The 23,158-nt window shown below is 38.0% G+C and overlaps 1 protein-coding gene across 4 annotated transcripts in view; it reads right to left on the reverse strand.

Moving 5' to 3' along the window:
• Positions 1-23,158, reverse strand: part of LOC127413537 (arginyl-tRNA--protein transferase 1-like) — a 132,991-nt gene that overhangs the window by 107,147 nt on the left and 2,686 nt on the right. For all 4 annotated transcript variants that reach the window (XM_051650769.1, XM_051650770.1, XM_051650766.1 and 1 more), the window contains exons 2-5: positions 18,058-18,121; positions 17,245-17,307; positions 16,920-17,035; positions 14,830-15,027 (exon numbers count right to left, since the gene is read on the reverse strand). In XM_051650769.1, the coding sequence (XP_051506729.1) occupies positions 14,830-15,027; positions 16,920-17,035; positions 17,245-17,307; positions 18,058-18,121 (441 nt within the window). The remainder of the gene's footprint in view (positions 1-14,829; positions 15,028-16,919; positions 17,036-17,244; positions 17,308-18,057; positions 18,122-23,158) is intronic.

Genomic DNA, 23,158 nt, shown 5'->3' on the forward strand with positions numbered 1-23,158 from the left:
ACGGATAGCCTGAGGGAAAAAAACTGTTCCTGTGACTGACGGTTCTGGTGCTCAGAGCTCTGGAGCGTCGGCCAGAAGGCAACAGTTCAAAAACGTAGTGGGTAGGGTGAGTGGGGTCCAGAGTGATTTTTCCAGCCTTTTTCCTCACTCTGGAAGTGTATAGTTTTTGAAGGTGGGGTAGGGGGCAACCAATAATCCTCTCAGCAGTCCGAACTGTCCTTTGCAGTCTTCTGATGTCTGATTTCATAGCTGATCCAAACCAGACAGTTATAGAAGTGCAGAGGACAGACTCAATGACCACTGAGTAGAACTGTATCAGCAGCGCCTATGGCAGGTTGAACTTCCTCAACTGGCGAAGGAAGTACAACCTCTGCTGGGCCTTTTTCGCAATGGAGTCAATGTGGGTCTCCCACTTCAGGTCATGTGAGATGGTAGTGCCCAGGAACCTGAATGACTCCACTGCTGCCACAGTACTGTTTAGAATGGTGAGGGGGGATAGTGTTGGGGGGTTCCTCCTAAAGTCCACAATCATTTACACCGTTCTGAATGTGTTCAGCTCAAGGTTGTTTTGACTGCACCAGACAGCCGAACTGAAGTCCACAAAAAGGATCCTTGCATATGTTCCTGGTCTGTCCAGATGTTGCAGGATATGATGCAATCCCATGTTGACTGCATCATCCACAGATCGGTTTGCTCGATAAGCAAACTGAAGGGGATCTAGAAAGGGTCCAGTGATGTCCTTCAGGTGGGCAAACACCAGTCTCTCAAATGACTTCATGACCACAGACGTCAGGGTGACAGGTCTGTAGTCATTAAGTCCTGTGATTTTTGGTTTCTTTGGGATGGGGATGATAGTGGAACGTTTGAAGCAGCATGGGACTTCACACTGCTCCAGTGATCTATTGAAGATCTGTGTGAAGATCAAACAGTTCTGGGAGCACTGTGTGTGCACGTTCCTCCATCATTATGACTTTGACATGGAGATCTATTTGATATTTTTCAAAAGTGTCAATAATCCTGCTCTTCCGCACAGTTCAAGTTTGTATTCGACTTATTTTTCTCTGCAAGCTCTATGCAGGCTTTGGATTTTCTAGACAAAGTTATTTCAGGATGACAAGAGCAACATTTCAGATGCAATGATCGGTTCGCTTGTTAGTCCAGTTACGAACAAATTAGTCATATGACTTTTTTTGATGCACATCTTGTATGTTCAATAGGAATTTATTCGGTAAATGCATCATAGTTTATGCGCATTACTTTTTTTCGAATAAAAAATGCATTTTGGAGGTTTTATTCACATCTTGGTGTTTCCATCCAGTGGTTTTTATACGATATCCCAAAATGTGTATAAAAAATATCTGGATGGAAACCCAGTTATTGAAGCACACAAGATGCTCTTTGGAATATTCTCAAATCATGCTGGATAACATAATCATCAGGTTTTGCTCAAACTTGTGGAGTCAATGCCAGGTCGAGTGCATGCTGTCATTAAATCAAAAGGGGATAACCCCAAAACATTTTTCAATTAAACTTTTCACTCAAATTGTTATGCTGATAATTTCTAATGAAAAAAACAATAGGGTTGTAAATTTAACGCATTAATTATATTTTAAAAAAATAACGCGTAAAATTTTATGGAATTAATTAAATCCCCGGACCGTAATAAGGAATATTATGATATAACTATTCCTACCATCTGAGCAATTTAAGTTTAAAAAACCACCTGTTTTCAGCAGGGGGCAGTAAGCAAAACTTCAGCTGTATCAGCAACGCTCAGCTGTACAGATGGGAAAAGTAGTTCAAACACAGCCGAACGGAGCGCAATTCTGAATACAGGGATTCTGAGATGTATTTAAGCTTCAAACTTCATTTAACTTGACACAGTGACCTAAAAACGCTGTGACGCTCCAAAATCATCCATCTGACGCATATATGTCAGAGAGAAGACTGACGAATTCAACTGCAAAACGGATTGCTGTGGACAGAAGATTAATGATAGGCTTATGTTCAAAAATATGGAAATAAACGATATATTGCCTTTTAAACCACTTTTTGTATTGTCTTATTGATGCTTTACTGGTCTGCCACAATAATATAATGTATTAACTATCTGAATTACATTTATAATATATATATTTTATTTATAATTACTGAAAGATATTTTTTTTTAATTGTTATACATAGAATTATAGTTAGGCTAAATGGAAGCTTCTGAACTAGTGGTCTCAGACTGCATGTGTATAGTACGTTAACTGTAAAGGTCTGCAATCTTTAAGCGAGTTATTAGCATGGTTTTCTGTGCAGTACAAGTGAGTCGTCTGCTTGTGCAAGTAAATGCAGGGCTGCACCCTCCCGTTTACTTGGAAGTCATTTTCTCTGCTCTGACATCATGAAATCATCAGCTGTTAAACAACATGAGTTTGTTTGTTGACTCCCGCTGCTTTTGTGAGGAGTTTTCAGGTCACTTGCAGTTTTAAATTAAAGTATGAGAATGGTTGTTCATTTGGCCTGGAGGAAACTAGAGGAGGTGGTATTCCCAGGCAGGGCTGGTCAGGAAAGGGGGGCACAAAGGTTCATTGCATCAGTTTACTGTATCGGAGTGTGTAGCACAAGCCCTGGCAGTCAGCCATCCATTTACTATTGAGCAAACACTGAGACAGTCAGGATGAGAGACTGCAATATATGGTAAATTGTAATGCTGATCTAATGTTCAGATTTACACAGTTTAGTTTATAAACCAAACTCTAGGCACAACACTCATCTTTGACAACTGTCAAGCACCCCCATCACCTTATTTCGAACAAACATGGTCATGTCTAGCAATGCACCAATGTATTGGCCAATCTTCGGCATCGGACACACTGCCCGACTGTTTAAAACACAGCTGATTATCATGGTCAATTATTTCCTGTCAGAAAGGGGGCATTGAACAATTAGCCTACAATATGCTCAACACTCTTTATACTAGAATGTTCTCTGTAGGGTGCCTGGATAGCTCTGCAAGTACTGACGCTGACTACCATCCCTGGAGTCACGAGTTCGAATCCAGGGCATGCTGAGTGACTCCAGCCAGGTCTCCTAAGCAACCAAATTGGCCCTGTTGCTAAGGAGGGTAGAGTCACATGGGGTAACCTCCTCGTGGTCGCTATAATGTGTGGTTCACGCTCTCGGTTGGGCGTGTGAGTTGTGCGTGGATGCCGCGGAGAATAGTGTGGGCCTCCACATGCACTACGTCTCTGCGGCAATGCGCTCAACAAGCCACGTGATAAGATGCGCTGACTGACAGTCTCAGACGTGGAGGCAACTGAGAGTCGTCCTCCACCACCCGGATTGAGGCGAGTCACTACGCCACCACGAGTACTTAGAGCGCTTTAGGAATTCAATTCAATTCAAATTGGGGAGAAAAGGGGAAAAAATAAAAAAACATTTAAAAAAAAAAATAATACTAATAATGTGCTTTTTGTTTCAGTGTTTTGTTTATAACTGAGAGCAGTTACTCTGAAAAATGGAAGACGTTGCAACACTTATTATTTACGTTTCATTCAAAGATTTGTATTTAATTATCGGTGATTTGAAACAAGGTTGCATAAAAAAGCAAAACCACCAAACTATTGGTAGCGGCAGATGTTGTTATAAATAATTACATATCAGTAGGGGTGACCAAAATCTTATATCACGATATGAGCAATTTTATATCACAATAATGGTATATATATATATATACACAGGTGCATCTCAATAAATTAGAATGTCATGGAAAAGTTCATTTATTTCAATAATTCAACTCAAATTGTGAAACTCGTGTATTAAATAAATTCAATGCACACAGACTGAAGTAGTTTAAGTCTCTGGTTCTTTTAATTGTGATGATTTTGGCTCACATTTAACAAAAACCCACCAATTCACTATCTCAAAAAATTAGAATATGGTGATATGCCAATCAGCTAATCAACTCAAAACACCTGCAAAGGTTTCCTGAGCCTTCAAAATGGTCTCTCAGTTTGGTTCACTAGGCTACACAATCATGGGGAAGACTGCTGATCTGACAGTTGTCCAGAAGACAATCATTGACACAAGGAGGGTAAGCCACAAACATTCATTGCCAAAGAAGCTGGCTGTTCACAGAGTGCTGTATCCAAGCATGTTAACAGAAAGTTGAGTGGAAGGAAAAAGTGTGGAAGAAAAAGATGCACAACCAACCGAGAGAACCGCAGCCTTATGATTGTCAAGCAAAATCGATTCAAGAATTTGGGTGAACTTCACAAGGAATGGACTGAGGCTGGGGTCAAGGCATCAAGAGCCACCACACACAGACATGTCAAGGAATTTGACTACAGTTGTCGTATTCCTCTTGTTAAGCCACTCCTGAACCACAGACAACGTCAGAGGCGTCTTACCTGGGCTAAGGAGAAGAAGAACTGGACTGTTGCCCAGTGGTCCAAAGTCCTCTTTTCAGATGAGAGCAAGTTTTGTATTTCATTTGGAAACCAAGTTCCTAGAGTCTGGAGGAAGGGTGGAGAAGCTCATAGCCCAAGTTGCTTGAAGTCCAGTGTTAAGTTTCCACAGTCTGTGATGATTTGGGGTGCAATGTCATCTGCTGGTGTTGGTCCATTGTGTTTTTTGAAAACCAAAGTCACTGCACCCATTTACCAAGGAATTTTGGAGCACTTCATGCTTCCTTCTGCTGACCAGCTTTTTAAAGATGCTGATTTCATTTTCCAGCAGGATTTGGCATCTGCCCACACTGCCAAAAGCACCAAAAGTTGGTTAAATGACCATGGTGTTGGTGTGCTTAACTGGCCAGCAAACTCACCAGACCTGAACCCCATAGAGAATCTATGGGGTATTGTCAAGAGGAAAATGAGAAACAAGAGACCAAAAAATGCAGATGAGCTGAAGGCCACTGTCAAAGAAACCTGGGCTTCCATACCACCTCAGCAGTGCCACAAACTGATCACCTCCATGCCACGCCGAATTGAGGCAGTAATTAAAGCAAAAGGAGCCCCTACCAAGTATTGAGTACATATACAGTAAATGAACATACTTTCCAGAAGGCCAACAATTCACTAAAAATGTTTTTTTTTTTATTGGTCTTATGAAGTATTCTAATTTTTTGAGATAGTGAATTGGTGGGTTTTTGTTAAATGTGAGCCAAAATCATCACAATTAAAAGAACCAGAGACTTAAACTACTTCAGTCTGTGTGCACTGAATTTATTTAATACACGAGTTTCACAATTTGAGTTGAATTACTGAAATAAATGAACTTTTCCACGACATTCTAATTTATTGAGATGCACCTGTATATATAATCACGATATAGTAAAAGTTTTCTGGAAAATCTATAAAAATTGGTTTATACATTAAATAACCATATTGTAATGCCTATTTTTGGAACTCCAGTCAGTGAATTAAATACTTTATAAATTAAAACTACTTCCACTTTAATTGGAACAAGACAAACAATTTCAAAGTAAATAAATAAATAAATAAAAAATCCTGTTTTCAAAAACCAACCTTACCAAAATGCTAAATATGCCACATTTCAGTTTAAAATGTTGCTGACTAATTATTACTATTACTATTATTATAAACTTTGCTCAAGAAACTTCAGATCTTCTTAAAGCAATGCGACAAAGAAACTTCTTGAAGAAAATAAATATGAAATAAACATAACTTCTTGCAAATTAATATATAACTGACCGAATTAATGCAGAGTTCATCTTTTGGCTTTCATAATATTCTTTTGCATGCCTAATTTTGAGGTGGTGAAACAGATTGCTTGTATTATGAGTGATTATATCGTTGTGCTACAGTTTGCAGATAAAATTTTTCCACTTTGTACACCATGTCGCACCTGTTTTAATAACAAGCTCCTCTTCATTTTCTTGACTTGTTTGCGAGTCGTCCCATTCTGTGGAGATTTTGTTCTCCATTTGGGGTTTTCCTGGGTCAAAAATGATTGAGTAGTGCGAGTGATCCCACTCTGAGCTCTCCTGTCTCTGGAGCACAAATATAGGAAAGCCTGCCGGATTCGTGAGCACTTCCGAGCTCTAGAGACAGCACGCGCCACAGTCACGTGAAACATTCGCATGTCAGATGAGATGAATATTTAACACTTTTAATGTGCCAAACGCTTGATGAAGGTCATTAAATTTGCTTAGGCGGCCGCAGGAAAAATGTTCAGTGCAAAAAAAACCCTGTCCATGTTTCTTAAATTCTCTGTCTAACATGAAGCCATGCCCACTGATAGATAAGCCCATGCTGCGCACATGGATATTTACATATCGCGATATACACGATATAGCAAATTCTCAATCGGTTGACACTTTATATCATTGCCATGATATATATCATTATATCGCTCCTCCCTACGTATCGGCACACATTTTGTATCGGTATATCCCTAGTTATATCAGAAATTATGTTTCAACACATTTAAATTCAACTGTTTTATTATTAGTTTTTAAACAAAAGCCCATTTATGTGAATGGCTCGTTACGGTGGCTACTTTAGATGATGTAGCTGTCAGTTTGCACCAATTATTGGATGGATGATGGATACTGTAGATAGAGGGGGGAGAGAGAGAGCAATTTAAAGCAGATTAAAGGACTTTTGTGGGTTTGTTTAAATTTTAATTTACAAGCATTCCATTGGCCCATTTAAACATTCCGTTAAAGAGGTCCTAAAGTGGCCCTATCCCTTTTTGGGATTTTACCTTTCCTTTACTGTAGTGTGTAATATAGCTGTTTGTGCATGTAAAAGGTAACAAAATGGTCGATCTCAAGAGTCTTATATAATTATATAATTACATTCCAGCAAAAGATGACTGACTTAGATGCACTACGTGTCTGTCTTGAAGCTTTGTCAGGTTCACAATAATCAACAGTGTACTTGTAAGAAAGCTACAAAATTAAAACTTACCACTGTGAAACGTCCTGCTCAAGTCATGCTTGAGAAGGTGGTTCAGGTCGATCAGCTTGTTCTTCCAAACTTTCATTATCGGACTCGGGCTCTAACTGGTATGGCAAAAACTGACACCATTGTTACCATAGTTACAACAGTGTTTACAGCTGCTCAGGAAGCCTGAAACTTGGTTATGGTAAGGGCCGTTACATATCTGACACGCTCTACGTGGTTGACCAATCACAACAGACTAGGCCAGCTGACCAATCAGAGCAGACTGGGCTTTTCGGAAAGGGGGGCTTTAAAGAGACAGGGCCTAAATCAGAGCGTTTGAGGCAGAGGATGAAAATAGGTTTAGCAGAAATGTACACTATGAGAAAAATAATGTGTTTTTTGAACATTGAAGCATGTAAACCTATTCTAGTAGACCCCCCAAATAAAATCATGAACCTGTAAATTAGCATAATATGGGCTCTTTAATGTACATCTATGAGATTTTTCCAAATTTGTATCATCCGCTTTGTGAAAACCGTAAGTCTGATTAGTTAGACATAACACACTATTCCAGAACAGTCTTAAGGTATGTGCCAAGTTTGGTGGATGTTGCTTGAACGCTCTAGGAAGAGTGAGAAATTTTGAAAAAACCCTAAACAAAGCTTGTAGAATAACAGTATGTTGGCTTCATCAAGCCAATATAATAAAACACTGCCATGTGTGCTATCAAGTAGCCTGTGTTAAACAGGTAAAGTTATAATGAGATCTGTAATTTTCTGCCATTACAAATATTTTCTCTGATCACCACATTCTGGGAACCACTGTCTTTGTGTAAAAGCAAATCATAAGCCAAGTTGACTTTAGCTCAGATAAAAGGACCTACACACCCTGACTGTGGCTCATCCAAACAGTCACTGATTCATTTTTTGGACTGTGCAAACTAAACAGTTCATTTGTGAAATTAAATTTTTAAATGTATACATCTGTCCTTGAGTACATTGTACAATAACCCTCCCCTCACTCTATACCCCTCTCTCTATCTCCCTGGACTGACGCCAGCCCCTCGGACTGCTCTCGGCATCCCATGTCAACAGTTTATACTCTGACATCCTGTTTAAAGCAATAAGGAAAGCAAGGCCATTTCCTGCCTGTCCCTGTGCCAGCCGGGGCCGAGTGTCAGCCTGCCTGCCTACCATCAACCTGACTGCCCTGCAGGGGAAGAGAAAGAAGAAAAAGAGAGAAGGACAAGAAGGAACATAGCTGAGCCATACAGACAACACAACAACAGTGTTGAATGACTCTCACAAAGCCTGGCATGAATATGTCCAGGTCATATTTCACACAAAATATATACGTATTCTGTATGTATATATATATATATATATATATATATATATATATATATATATATATAGCATTCTGAGATGATATTCTTCTCACCACAATTGTACAGAGCGATTATCTGAGTTACCATAGACTTTGTCAATTCGAACCAGTCTAGCCATTCTCTGTTGACCTCTCTTATCAACAAGGCATTTCCATCCAAATTACTGCCGCTCACTGAATGTTTTTTGTTTTTGGCACCATTTCGAGTAAACTCTAGAGACTGTTGTGCATTAAAATCCATGAGGTCAGTTTCAACCTAAGTGTATGTAAACTTCTGAATTCAACTGTATATATTTAACACTTTGCAATAAGGTTCCATTTGTTAACATTAGTTAACATGAACTAACAATGAACAATAGTTTTACAGAATTTATCAATCTTTGTTAACGTTAATTACAACACTTACACATTTTTTTAAACCAAATTATTTTTCTATATTTTATGTTAAATTGTTCACATTTTCAAAGGTGAAAATTAATTCTAATTACAATGCAAGCAATCTTAATGATTCTAAGACAGGTTTCATTAACTTGTAAAAAATATGATTTAAAAAAATATTTTTTTTTAAAAATGAAGAGAGATTTGAACAGGGTTTAAGTCTCTTTAATTAACGACTACACTGAACTCACATTGAATGATAATCGCGCTCACAGCTTCAGAGCCCAGCATTGACCAGATACAAGTTGTTTAAAACACTTTCATTACAAAATGCATTTTCAAAGCGTAAATTTGGACCACATTTACAACACATCATCATTATAAGCTATTTACAAAGTTTTCAGAAAAATCTGGCCTTTACACACTTCACATGAGACGTGGGACCTCCTTCAGGACCCCTGAGCGCTGTTCTGTGACTTCCTCACACAAAGAGCGCAAGTCATTGAGACAATTAGCTCTTTCTTAACATCTATTCTTCCCTCTTTTCCTGTTAATATGTCCAGTTGACTTACTAGAGGGAATGTTTCCGGCCAGGGTTGTAAATACGGCACGGGGACGATAGAGTAAACAAGAGCGAGAGCCAGAACAGATGCTTGATTTTTTTAGATGCTGTGTCAAGCTAAAAAGAACTTCAACTTTTAAATATACATCTCGAGACACCCTGGTTCTGTCATATTCGTTGCACTGCATCTAGCTTTTATAAATGCAAGATCGCGTTTGGACAGAACAACCCCTTAGAATAGTCCAAATTGATTTAGGTCTGAAATCGGGTCTCTTTAACTATGATATGTCTTACGACAGAGGGGTTTGCCTCAACTACGCTCAGATTCTGAGAGAAATGGAGTGAGACTGTTATAAAATACACATTTGCCTGGACCTTCAAAAATGTTTTAAGCCATTTGTCTCTGCTTCAGTGTTGCAGTAGTTACTGCATTTTGGCTTTGTAGGGCAGTTTATTACCTATAATGCATTTCTATGCAGAAATGGTGATCTGTGAGCAGCCCACTTATTTTGACTCTACACATTAAACTATGACAAAAAAAAAAAAAAATCCCCTTTATGAATAAATAATTGGCTCATTGTCAACTGATAAAGAATAAACATTACATATAATCACATTAAACTAGATGATGCTGACTGGATTGTGCCAAGGTCACGCAGAACCTAAGTAGTAAACGTGCGTTTGAGAGTGGGCCGTCGTGTGCAGCAGGGAGATAAACTCTGACAGATCTTTTCCTGCGGAAGACAGATTCTCCCTCTCTAGCAGTTAACAGTTCGTAAAAACTCCAGAACTGCCTTCCTTGAGGACTCATGGACACACATATCTTTACGCACTCACACACTATGTTAAGTACGAACAGCAAAAACTCAAAAACACATTCCTTTAAATACATGTGCAACACGCACACACATTCTCAGGTTCCCTGAGGGGACAGTGTAATGTATAGTTGCTGTGCAGGGATGAATCAGGGCAGGGTGAATTCGAGTTGGCACACTCCTTTATGAGAGGAAAGCATATGGAAAGAAGAAAAGTGGGGCGTGGAGAAACACTTTTACTATCTGGACCAGTCTTTACTGGCACCCTCACCCCTGAACACAAACCCACACACAAACACACAAAGCAAAACCAGTTATGAGTACACTATATTGTCTGATAGTAAGAATGAGCTAAATAAATTGGCCTTCTGGGAGTAACACTGCAGTCGTTACTGTTCACTTAATCTCAAAAGGTGATGCATTAACTTTGGCAGCCAAATTAAATACCTTTAACAGTGTTAAACGTATCTATTGACATTAACATTTCTTTCAAACTTTGCGTAATTGGTGGTGCTTGCTTATTGTTGCTCATACTTAATCTGCTTCCGCTGAGACTTGCACTTGCACACAACTCGTCCCACACCATTTGTGCTATACGGACATCATGTATGGCTTGTTGAAGAGAGATATGCATTTACTTTTCTAAGAAATTAGACTAAAGATGTTCACCTGATCGATGATAAAAATCCATTATACTTACATTGGAGTAGGGTGATTCTCATTAAATCTGGCAACAACATATTCCAAGTATGTTTAAACCCAAATCAATACATTGAAATTATATTGTACAAAATGTAAATTAATCCTACATTTAGGGCGATTACGATTTTTTGCATGATTCTTTAAATTAAAATCAATGAAATTGAAAGGCAGTTCCAAGTAATAATATGGTGTATAAATAGACTACTTTACAATTTAAATAATATGTCATTTTTTTCCAGGTTGCAGTAATGAGAATATCATAATGACCATCTTTTTTCACATTGCGGTACTAATAAATGGGGGATAAAATATCATGACAACAATGTCACAATGTAAAAATCTTAATGGCCCTAAAAATAGGCTTCATTTTCAATGTGCCAAATATAATTTCTTATTTGTTTCTTTTGGTTTTGGAGTGATATGACAAGGACATTTTCTTAGGTTTCGTAAGAATTACCCTACTGTAAAAAATAAATATGCTCAATTTACCGTAAAATTTACCGTAAAAATTACAGTGACCATGTTTCAGGCTTTACGAGATGTAATTTTGATGCCTGTATATTTTACGGTTTACTACCATTTATATTATATGATATAATAACATTCTGGAAATATAAAAGTCTGCTTTTCATTTCAAATATCTTGTTAAACACCGTAGTAACTACAAATGGCAACATGAAGTTCATCAAGAGTGGCCCTTCCAGGAGCAATATTACAGAGACAAACACAAAACACTATCAGGGTAACACGCGATTAAAATTATGCAATAAACGTTAACTAAACTACATAAAATATAGCACAGAACACCACAATGTACATAACTGATATTAAAAATAAGAAGAAACAACTATTCCCATAAAATATAATGAAATGTGATGGGTCACAGAGGGACTTCTGTAAATGCCCCATTATTGTTTATTAACATCATTTTTCCAATAGTTTACTGTAAAATTACATGTATTGTCTTGTTAAATATATTATTATTTTTACCATATATGTTATGTACCCGTTAATGTTTTTTTTACTACAGCATATTTACACTCCTTTACCTTTAAAATTTCTGACATTTTTTTTTTTCCAGTGTAGAACACCTTAGCAACTGCCTAGCAACGTCCTAGCAAACACACAGAACTACTTAGAAAATGCTCAGTAATGCCCTAGTAACCCCTCACAACACTTTAGCAACTTCCTAATGCCTAGCAATAAACATCATAGCAACCATGTAGTAGGGTGTTTTTTTATATTTATTTTTTATATTTATATCTGTGGCATGTGGTGGACTTTTGAAATGAGGCGGCAGAGTGCCATCTCAGGGTTAGTGTTTTTTTTTTTAAATGTACTAGTCCAATGTAAATTCCTATTTCAGTTCCAGCTGACATTTACATAGCTTTCAGGTTAAACCCATACAAATCTGAATCTCATTTATCACAACATATGATATGAAACAGTAGGCCTACATAAAAATATATGATGTTAAAAAAAGTCACACACTTGCTCAAAAAGGCTGTTGTCCTATATGTAACCCATATTTTCCTTAAATCATAGTTTATTATCCTATAATTTGAATATGCTGTGTAACCTTACATATATGCCCAAACAAAATGAACTATTATATAGGCTATATGTAATTGCCATTTATCAGATTTCTGTATGGGAAGGCATATGAAATACCTTTTATCTTACAAAAAATAAAAGTATTTAATGCTTGCTTACAGTGTAAGTTAATATTAACAATATTTATTAATTCAAGTCAAATCAAAAACTCATAAAATATGCATTGTTTAATAATTATTATTTTTACATTCCTTCAAAAACAATACCTACAAGAATACAGCAACAAGCATATTTCATGTATATTTCATCTGTCCACCTATTATTTTTATAGTCATCTTTTTTTTGGATCATTTGTCACTTACTCCTTGGTAAACACCGCAAGTTTCATGATGGCAATGCCGCCACATTTAAGAGCAAGAGATAAAGGGGCTCACTGGCACAAGTCATTTCAAGTTCATTTTCATTTGGACATGACCAAAGTGTTGTCAGCGTAGATTAGTTGTTTATGGTGCAAATACTGTAGTTTCTCCACTTGCATCAGTTCATTGCGAGGAATGAGAGCATGAGAGGTGGGGATTATCGCAGTGATTGATTGACAGTGTATTTACCCCCCCCCCCCAGTCAATTATTTTTCTCACCTGAATTTTTGAGGAGGCTGTGCCTCCTTTGCCTACTTGGAGACCTCGCTACTGATATACGTATATATACACAGTGTATATATAAACAGTATAAATAAATGGTAGATTATAGCTTTGTTTTTTCATTGTGCCTTTTAGTTTTTCTTTATTCACCTTCCAGATTTCTGTTCTATTCTCTCACTGTTTTATTGTGATTGTGATTAATTGCGGAGCCCTACCATATACGAGTTAAAAAACATCTACAACACCATACCACAACCACGCAGGACACCTAAGAAACCGCTTAGTGACTCTCTAGCAACCACACAGAACAACTTAGTAACCAGTCTAGCAAATAAGAAGCATCTTAAGACACAATAATGGGGGGAAAAATAATCAGGCAAACATAAAAATCTAGCCCAAATTTCTCTTTGTTTCTCATTGACATGAACTTTGAGTTAAAGACCAAGTCAGTTTACATGTATTCGCTCCATTACATTGAGCTCAAATATCCAGAGAGGTCATTTACAGATTCTCAAATGTTTATAAATGGAGTGTTTGACCTCCTGTGAAGTATTAGTCATTTAGCTCTGTCTGTGTCAACATTAACAACAGACATAAGTCACACGTAAAGAGTCATAAAGCAAGTGGCGATAAATTTGTCATCAAAAGGTTTCTGTTTGGAGACACAGAGCGAGAGTTTTCTACTCCTTTCGGGAGCCTCTATAAATCCTTCCTGTTTCCGGAACGTTCTGAGGGGGTGTTCATTCCAGAGGCTTGTAGATGCATGGGACTTTTAATTTGACTATAAGTCATTCACAGATATGTTTAACCCTTGTGCCTCAAATCTGCAGGGAATTATCAAATGTTTTGGCTCACAGACCTTCACTCCTAGTGGAAAGCGAATTGTTTACTCACAGTTTGTACTGCTGATGAGACTGAAATGTTTCAAATGACATTTTGTATTACAATTATATTTTGCTCAAAGGCCAAAGCACATTTGATTGAACATGTGAAGTGACACACTGGGGTTGCTAATCTTGCATATTATATGTGACTGCAGGGAACAATATCCCCATGCAGGTTGCCAAATTTATTTCTGGTTGCATACTGCCCTCTAGTGTTCAATGACGAAATGCCAGTCAAGATCAGTAAATAACCAGAGCTTGAGGCAAAAAGACCACTGAAAGTGACAAATGCCCCAGATATTTTAAAAATGCCCCCCAAAGCGAATTCCTCTACTTTTTCTGTTTTCTAAAGTTTGATATATTTCATGTTATTCAATCTAGTTAGAATTTAGCTCCTTTTCAGACACTGTAATGACCTGTATCTGTCATCCATATTTATCTGTGTTTAAAAATTCCCTAATAAAAGATAAACGATGCTCCTGAAAATCAATTCCACTGGGCCAATATTGCCCCTTAATAAAAAAAGTTCATTTATGACACTGATTCCAGGTTATTATGAATCACTATTACTACTGCTCATACTTATGTTTGTTTTTAATAAACCCCTAAACCCACATTTTAAACTTCAGCACGTAACTTGTCCAGCACCTTTGTGCTACGAATATGAATGATGCTTTAAATCGTGTGGCTTGTTGAGGAGAGGTGTGCTATTACTCTAAAAACTCAGACATGATCTTCGCCTAGTGGACGATAAAACAGACTTTTTTTAAATCCCATCGACTGATGAGTGATGCAGAACACGCATTTTGTTCAAAATTCAGAAACAATAGTGTACAGCTTCATGTTCACAAATATCCTCATTGGCGTGCTGCCGATTACCGAAACGAACCAAAATGTTAGGGCGAAATCAAAATATCTCACTCACTAAATTGTAAATGACATCAAAAACCATAATATACATTGTTTACGTCTCTGTATACACAATTTCTAAACAGTTATGGGACAGACCTGGTTTAGGTGCATCATTTGAGGTTTTGTCTGCTTGGACAGGTGCTGCGTCTTCTCTGGAAGTTGATGATGTGGTTGATTTGGTGTCGGTGTTTGGGTCAGGACTGGTGAAGATATCCTCTACATCAGTGAGGTCTATCTTCAGAGGGTCTTGAGGAGGAGGATGAACGCCTTCATGCATTGAGTCCATAGGCTCTCCTAAAGATCACAAAAATATCCAATATGACTATTACTGGATTTGTGAATACTCTGTGCAAATAATTTGCCTGCAATTATCAATGTCATTTAGCCAAATAGAACATTTTCTTGGATCAACATCCTTAGGTCCTAGAACAAGCTACCCATCAAATAATCATTCCCTGCCAATTCCCTGTCCCTAAACCTATCACTTTAACTATCCTTAAAGCTGGTGAGTGTAATTTGCTCAATGTTTTTTTTTTTCATATCCCAGCTTAACATGCAGAGCCAGCTATAAGTATGGTTGATTTCACCTAAAAGTGTAACACTGTGGCGCTATTAAAACCCTCTGTTTGTTTGATCCGTGAACGTGTTACTTGAGAAAATCACAGTATGCAAATCATCATAAAATAAAATACTGAAAACAACGAGAAGTGGGTTAATTCACGAAGACACTTGGTTTAAATTACTCCATCTCAATGGTATGAAATGTAGAAAGGACAGTGGATACAAACATGCAACAGAAATTTCAGCTCATAAATACAAAGAAAGTTGCTATATACTGTATATAGAAAATCGAAAACATGTAAAAATGTGAGTACAGCCCTAAGTATGAAACATGCTAATAAAAACAAAAAGGAGTTATTTGTAAATTCGATTCACCCTGTGCTATATTGAAAGCACTACAACAACACTTTTTTTTTTTTTATGTTTTTGCTTGTGAATATAATTGTTTATTTTTTTGGTTCCCTCCAATTTGTCTTTGGGGAACATTGTTCCCAAACCGCTGGATTATTTACTGATGCATATGTTGGCAAATTGGCGAGCATTGACCCATTCTTACTCTTGAAGGACTAGGCTTTTTTTTGGAGGCTCCTTGTATACTATTACACGATTGTCTCACCTGTTTAACATCTCCTTTTTATTTCAACTCGTCAGATTGTTATTAGTCCAACATTTCTCAACTTTTTTGGAGCGTGTTGCAATCATCTGATTTGAAATGAGTGTAAATAAAAAAAATACAAATAAAACATTCACAAGGTAAAACATCAAATAATGTGTTGTTGTAGTGTTTTCATTATAGCAGAGGAAGAATGCAATTTACAAATCACTTCCTTTTGTTTTTATAAGCATTTCAGATACTGTCCCAACTTGTGTAAGAATAACAAAATATGTACAAAAAAGGAAGAAAAAAAAATTGTGAATACGGTTCACAAGAGTGATGATAATAATGAATGATGGATGATTGTGTTTGTCTGGCAAATGGCCATTTGAAGAGCCTCTGGTTAACATCTCCCCTTCAGCATAGAAAGTGCACCTGACAAAAACGCCTGGGTTTTTCCTTTAGCTATAGCCAATGTCTTCTGAAGTATGGAAGAGTGGGGCTTTAGGCGACCTCTGATTTCTCCTAAAACACGTGGCATGGCATATCAAATCAAATCAGACCACAATATATGGCACAGACTGAGGCTACATCTGTAGAAATCTGTTAAGGCTTGGCGATGCAACTGTTCTTACATTGGCTCAAATGTGTTTATAAATTCATTATTAATGTCTTCGATTTGTGGCAGGACATGCAAAACACACATTAGGCTTTATTCATGAAACACAAGCTGAATGAATCTCTGAGTAAATAGTTCATAAATCCGTATGCAATCTGACCCACTGAAAACATATTTACACAGTTTACACAAATTCCCTTTGCTCGTGTTTTATGAATAAGGCCCATTGTCTCATTTTATTGTCTCTCAGTGTGAAGGAATGCAGACATTTTTAAATTATCATTCATACGAATAGAGATCAAATTCAAATGCAGCAGCGTCTAGCTTTACGAGATGGGAGTTTGTGTCTGGGCCATGGATATGACAACAGACATGGGTTTAAAGGCCAGTTATCTACTAAACGACACTCACCTTCATGTCCAACATCATTCTGTTCAACAGGCCTCTCTCCTTTGGAAAGGAATTTGTTCATCCTCTTCAAGGTCTTTTTATGAGTTTTTGATGGATGGAAGTTCAAGGCATGGCACCTAAAATAATTTTTTTAAAAAAGGACAACACATTAATGTCAGAGATTATTTGTAAAGTTGCTTCTGCCTAATTATTCACTGACATTTAAGATGCAGCAATATACAGTACACAATTATGAAAATACTGTATTCAAATATGAGATATTTACTTATCGATAAATCATTGTGTCTTTAATCAAACATATGCAAGCATTAGTTGGTCTTCTTACCTGATGGTGTACTGTGGGCAGCAGGTTTTATTCATAGTAGGTTTGTAAACATATTTGCCACTTCTAAAAAACAGGAAAAGAAGGGAATATATATATATAACTCCAATTTAAACTGGAAACAGGCATACACAAACAAGCAATTAATAATTAATGAAAGTTTGCAGTTTATTAATACCAACAGATTTATATTAAACAAATATACATTACAAGGCAAGATATTGCCTCAACTGTCCACTGCTCTTGAATCTATAAGTCCTATAAACAGAACATTTATATTTCAACTGAGTTGTGATCTTGAATTGGATGAGATTAGGCTACGACAACACAGATTTCTATTGGGTCATCCTCTCTGGTAGCATGCAGCAACAAACAAGCAATCCAATTCATGAAAAGACGGCTCATTAACTGGTTCGTTTGAACGAATTTGACGAATGGTCAGAACTGAACTCTCAAGTTATTGCTCTGAATCAGTAGGACACCTGAATATCCTGTTTTATTCAGATACATCTCACATTAAGAAAGAACAATGGGTTTTGTAAATGCTGTTTCATGTTGACTTGTTTGATTTTGTGTTTTCTGCTAGAAACCCTTTCGGTGTATCCACTGTCTTACTCTGAAAAGACAGCTCAGGGAATCACTTTGAATCTGTTACTTTGTGAGCTCTTTACATTGCCGAGACTACTGCATTCTGTTAATGTGTTTCCTGCTCTGAAATTATGCACACACACAAAAAAAAAAGTCCTGTATTATGAAATATTCTTTAAATGTGAGAATTCTTTAATGTTGATATCACTCAATAAGACATCTCAGCACCTTCTCCATCCTCTGTCAATGAGATCTTGGTAGTCCTTAACAGTCATAGTATGGGACCACATGCCTAGAGAGAGAAAAAACAGCATTTAGAACATTCACTGCACACTTATCAGGGTATGGATGAACATAAAGGCATGCATAATCCTGACTATAACATTAACACTTTAGAAATTATGCGTGCATGTACAGTATGACAAAAGCAGGAGGGCATTTGGTCTTCATCTATACACAGTGTTTTTGTATCTAAGCATTGAAAGGACCCCTGACGATGCTCTCTGTCACACACTGTTCTGGAAATGTTCTAGAAGGGAAAATGTTTCCTGTGACGTCATGGAGAATTAAGCTCCCACACAAGGGCACGTACCGTACATCTGTCAAGAAGGCTTTGAGAATACCCTCAGTTTTGGGCTGTGGGTTAATGGAATGTTCCAGGTTCAATACAAGTTCAACTGTTAAAGGGATAGTTCACCCAAAAATGAAAATTCTCTCATCATTTCCTCACCCTCATGGCATCCCAGATGCGTATGACTTTCTTTCTTCTGCTAAACACAATAAATTATTTTTAGAAGACTAGCCTATTTCAGCTCAGTATGTCCTCTCAATCCAAGGTGATCAAAACTTTTAAGCTCCAAAAAAGTTTGGCAGCATAAAAGTAATCCATAAGACTCCAGTGATTAAATCCATGTCTTTGGAAGCAATATAATTGGTGTGGGAGAGAAATAGATCAATATTTAAGTCCTTTTTAACAATTAATCTCAATTTTTGACCAGGCCTGAAATGCAAGTTTTCGAGAGGACCCAGGTTTTTTTTGGCAATTTGCATTCTTTGTACATATTGTCACCTGCTGGGAAGGGGGGAGAAAGAAAAAAAGAAGGGAGGAATAAAGGAAAGGAATAAAAAAATCATATTTGTGCATCAGCCCAGTAAGTGGCGATATGCACAAAGAATGTGAATCAACAAAAACAAAAGAACAACACTGTCCTCTCGTGAACGCGCATAGGAGGGCTGGTCAAAAGTGGAGATTTATAGTAGGGGAGCACCGATCATACCTAGATTCATGGCCGATCTTTCTTGTTATTGCTGCATGCACAAAATCACACACTGCCACTCTAATGAATGAGCGCTTGCTCAGCCCTTGAAGCTAGGGTTGCCACCCGTCCCGTAAAAAAATATGGGATCATCTCATACTTAAATATAAAATTATGTATCCCCTATCAAATCACTACAGGATGCAATTTGTCCCGTATTTAAGCTGGTCAGATGGCATCACGGCGAAATTGTTACAGATCGTTAATTTAACCTTGATATTTGTTGGAAATTTTGCTTACAGTGAGTAAGGGGCCATATGAAAAGTCCACACATTGTGCTAAAACTGGAGGATGTGGTAAGGTATCATGCAAAAACGTCATGGCAACCATTATTAGGGATTTGTTTTACAACAAAATGCCAAAGACTGTAAACAAATCATAGGTACTAATGACTGTTTTATATTCAAATAAATTTTAGCATTTCACAATTAATGTAAATTGAATGTAATTTTACAGTGTGGCTGTGGTGCATAGACATAACTGCAGCATGCCATTTAACTTCTAAAATTTAGCAAAGGGCACTTTAAATAGAAAAATCGGTGATCGGAACAGCATCAGCTGATCTTGGTGTTAAAAAACTTGGTTATCGGTATTGGCCTGAAATTTCCTGATCATGCACCACTAATTTATAGTAAAAAAGGACTTACATAATAAACTGTTTCTCACCCATATCATTTCGCTTCTGAAGACACGGATTTAACCACTGGAGTCTCATCTCCTCTTCTGTCCACAAAACCTGCTGTCATAGGGTTGTTTTAGATTTGTATAGTAACTTGTAGTAGCCAATGAAAGTGAATTTCGAGCGCCGTTCATATAAAACCTCAACCAAATCGATTGCAACACATCTGTTATTCTGTGCACGAGATAACATTTGTGGAGCGAACACAAAACCAGAACAGACCTGCACAAGAGCAGTGAGTGCAGACTATTTGATTAAATCACAGCCCTTTGCGGTTTAATATTCACATATGGTCATATCTTAATTTTAATTTCATTGCAATGAATTGTTCATCCCTACACAATGCAATAGCAAGATGTGTTGTTTTTACATTATTTCTTGGCACATGCTCTTTTTATCTCATCAAATTCAATTCAGACTGCATGCATCTTGTCACCACAACAACAGATGTGAGGGGTTTGCTTTTCACCTGCCTTATCGCCTGTTAATCTAGATATATAAAGCACCTGTTTTTCAAAACACTGCACAATAGACCCCCGATTCTTTTTAAATTCAGATACAAAGGGAGTAACAAGCTCTGAAAATATGAGTAGCCATTTCAAAAACACTGTATCATCTCCTCATCAATAAATAATCAGTTCCAACTCCCGAGTAGTTCAGGCACAGTATGTCAATACCATGTCAATATTTAAAATGTGTGTGCAATTGGGGGGACTACCACAACTGGAGTTGCAAGTTCAAATCCAGCACATGCTGAGTGACTCCAGTCAGGCTTCCTAAGCAACCAATTGGCCCGGTTGCTAGGGTGGGTAGAGTCACGTTGGGCTAACCTCCTCGTGGTCGCTATAATGCTGTTCTCACTCTCGGTAGGGGGCATGGTGAGTTATGCGTGGATGCCATGGAGAACAGTGAGAGCCTCCACACACACTAGGTCTCCACGGTAATGCGCTCAACAAGCCACACAATAAGATGCGCGGATTGACGGTCTCAGACGCGGAGACAACTGAAATTCGTCCTCTGCCACCCAGATTGAGGTGTGTCACTACATCACCATGAGGACTTGGAGTGCATTGGGAATTGGGTATGCCAAATTGGGAAGAAAAAGGGAGAAAAAATGTGTAATGAGGAAAACAATGACTGAGTGCACCTTGAATTATGTTGATTTGAGAGTCACCGTCTTGTGTGTGGAACGTTAAGGACTGTGTATGCCATCTTGATAATCTCAGCGGTAACTATTTATTTTTCACCAGGCAAGTACGCTATTGTTCTGAAAGCAGGCTGTCATCTGCTCAACCGCTCAGCGTGACCACTGCAAAGCAGACGCATTTACTCACGCGACCATCCACTGCAGTGCTGCTAAACCTGATGTGTCGTGCATTGAGCGGCTCGTGATGAGTAGCAGTCTTGTGAAGGGTTTGTCCATGCTGCGCGCTTCTGCTGACAAGCGCTGTTCGGTCACACTATAAGATTTGGCATGCAGCTGCGAAGGACTTCAACATGTCGATAATTCATACTCCTGTCACTCGCGTGCGAGTAATTATTACAAATCCCACCAATGGTGGATCAAACAATAATTTGCAGACCCCCGTTGAAGACCCTTGTTCTAGACAGTTCAGTGCTGTGCCAGTCAAAACGGGGTAATACTGTTAAGTGCACGGTCGTCACTTTGTTTTAAAAAGTGGTGTATCGTGGGCAAAATAATGGCAGATTAATGTATGTATTATATATGATAACGGCATCTTTTCATCTGCCACTTTCTGTTCCGGGATTTCTCTGGATAAATGCATGGATGTCAGACTAATATTCATCACGACTTGTTAGTCTGGGGATAAGCCTGTTGATTTTGAGTGTGAGGTGCCCCAGGTTCAAAGCCTGTGTTTTATCAACTTTTCTACAGTAAATCAAAATTGCAACTTGCAATTGCAACCAGTTTTATTCCAACATGATCACACGGGAAGTTGCCATTTTGTTTCAGAGAGTTCCAGTACCGTAAGATTGGCCACATTATGCAGGCTCACCAAAAAGCGGCATTTCCAATCAGACATTTTTGCATCGCTCCAGCATATTTACCTTCCCCTGTGGTGTGACGGGAAGCATGTTGCATCAGCAGCATGGTAGACCCAGGTTTGGATTCTGCATTGAAACCAGGAAGTAGCCTAATCGCGTTCACATCAGTGACGAGCAAGATTCGGAGGTTGCACTTTTCCCCCTAACATTACATTTTTACTCCACTGATGATTAGGTTTAGGTTTGGGTTGGGGGGGTACAGTTAATAAAATATGCATATCTCCAGAACCCTTCTAATAGGGGAGCCTACAAGCTTAACCTAAAATATCATAACGCGCACGCTCCCATAGACATCATATGGTGGTACACTGGCGAGGAGACATGATGCCGTTCTTTTTGAATGGATGTCTATGGACGAGATACTTCAGTACTTTTAATAAATTGCTTTTGTGAGGAAACAGCTCATCGTATAATGAATTAACAGCCTGTCCGCTAATATTCAACATCTTTTACACTAAGCAATCATTTTGGAATGAACTATATGTGGAGTTTACTATGATAAAATTGCTGTTTTATAAGAGAAGCCACGGATAATTTTGCGACAGGTAGGTGTCACTTTACAGCTCTCCCATTCATCTGTATGGTATCCCCAAATGTAGACTCACTGTCATAACATGCTAGTTGACTGTTACTAGCCGTTATACTCTCTCCTAAGATAGAACTGCGGAGGTTGTTATCTCCATATATATATATAAATAAAAGAATCTCTGATATCTCTTCACTGCATTACATCATATATAGCTGAAAACAAATCGCTTTAAACTTCGCTTTTGGCACCCCTCTGTGGACATTTCACCCAGGAAATGGCACTCACAAGTGTCCATACGCCCAACAACACTTACCGCTTTGGCCACTGGGGGCAGTGTTTCGAATTTCAGTAAGCACAGACCGATTTTAGCTAAAGAAAAGTCAACCTACTGTTTCTGATTTCACTGTGACATCAGTCTGGTCATTAAGCATTTTTTTTTTTTTTTTTTGGACTAATGTTACAATACTTTTAATGTACTGTAAATCTGCAAAATGGAAAGTAAACAAAAGTTTCTCTGTCCAGACCACCTCATCCTTGAAGCCCAATCATTTCTCACTTCCCATCCTGGACTGATGGCTTCTAGCCACTTCAGGATTAACATCAGAAGCATGCATGCATCCTTCTTCCGGTCTCAGGATCAGATTATCTCCAGCACGTTCATTCACAGACAACCTTGCCCCCTATTTATATCTAAATTTCCCACTGTTACAACACAGTGACATCACAATCCTTGTTCAT

Source organism: Myxocyprinus asiaticus, chromosome 23 (genome assembly GCF_019703515.2).
Source record: "Myxocyprinus asiaticus isolate MX2 ecotype Aquarium Trade chromosome 23, UBuf_Myxa_2, whole genome shotgun sequence".
NCBI lineage: Eukaryota > Metazoa > Chordata > Actinopteri > Cypriniformes > Catostomidae > Myxocyprinus > Myxocyprinus asiaticus.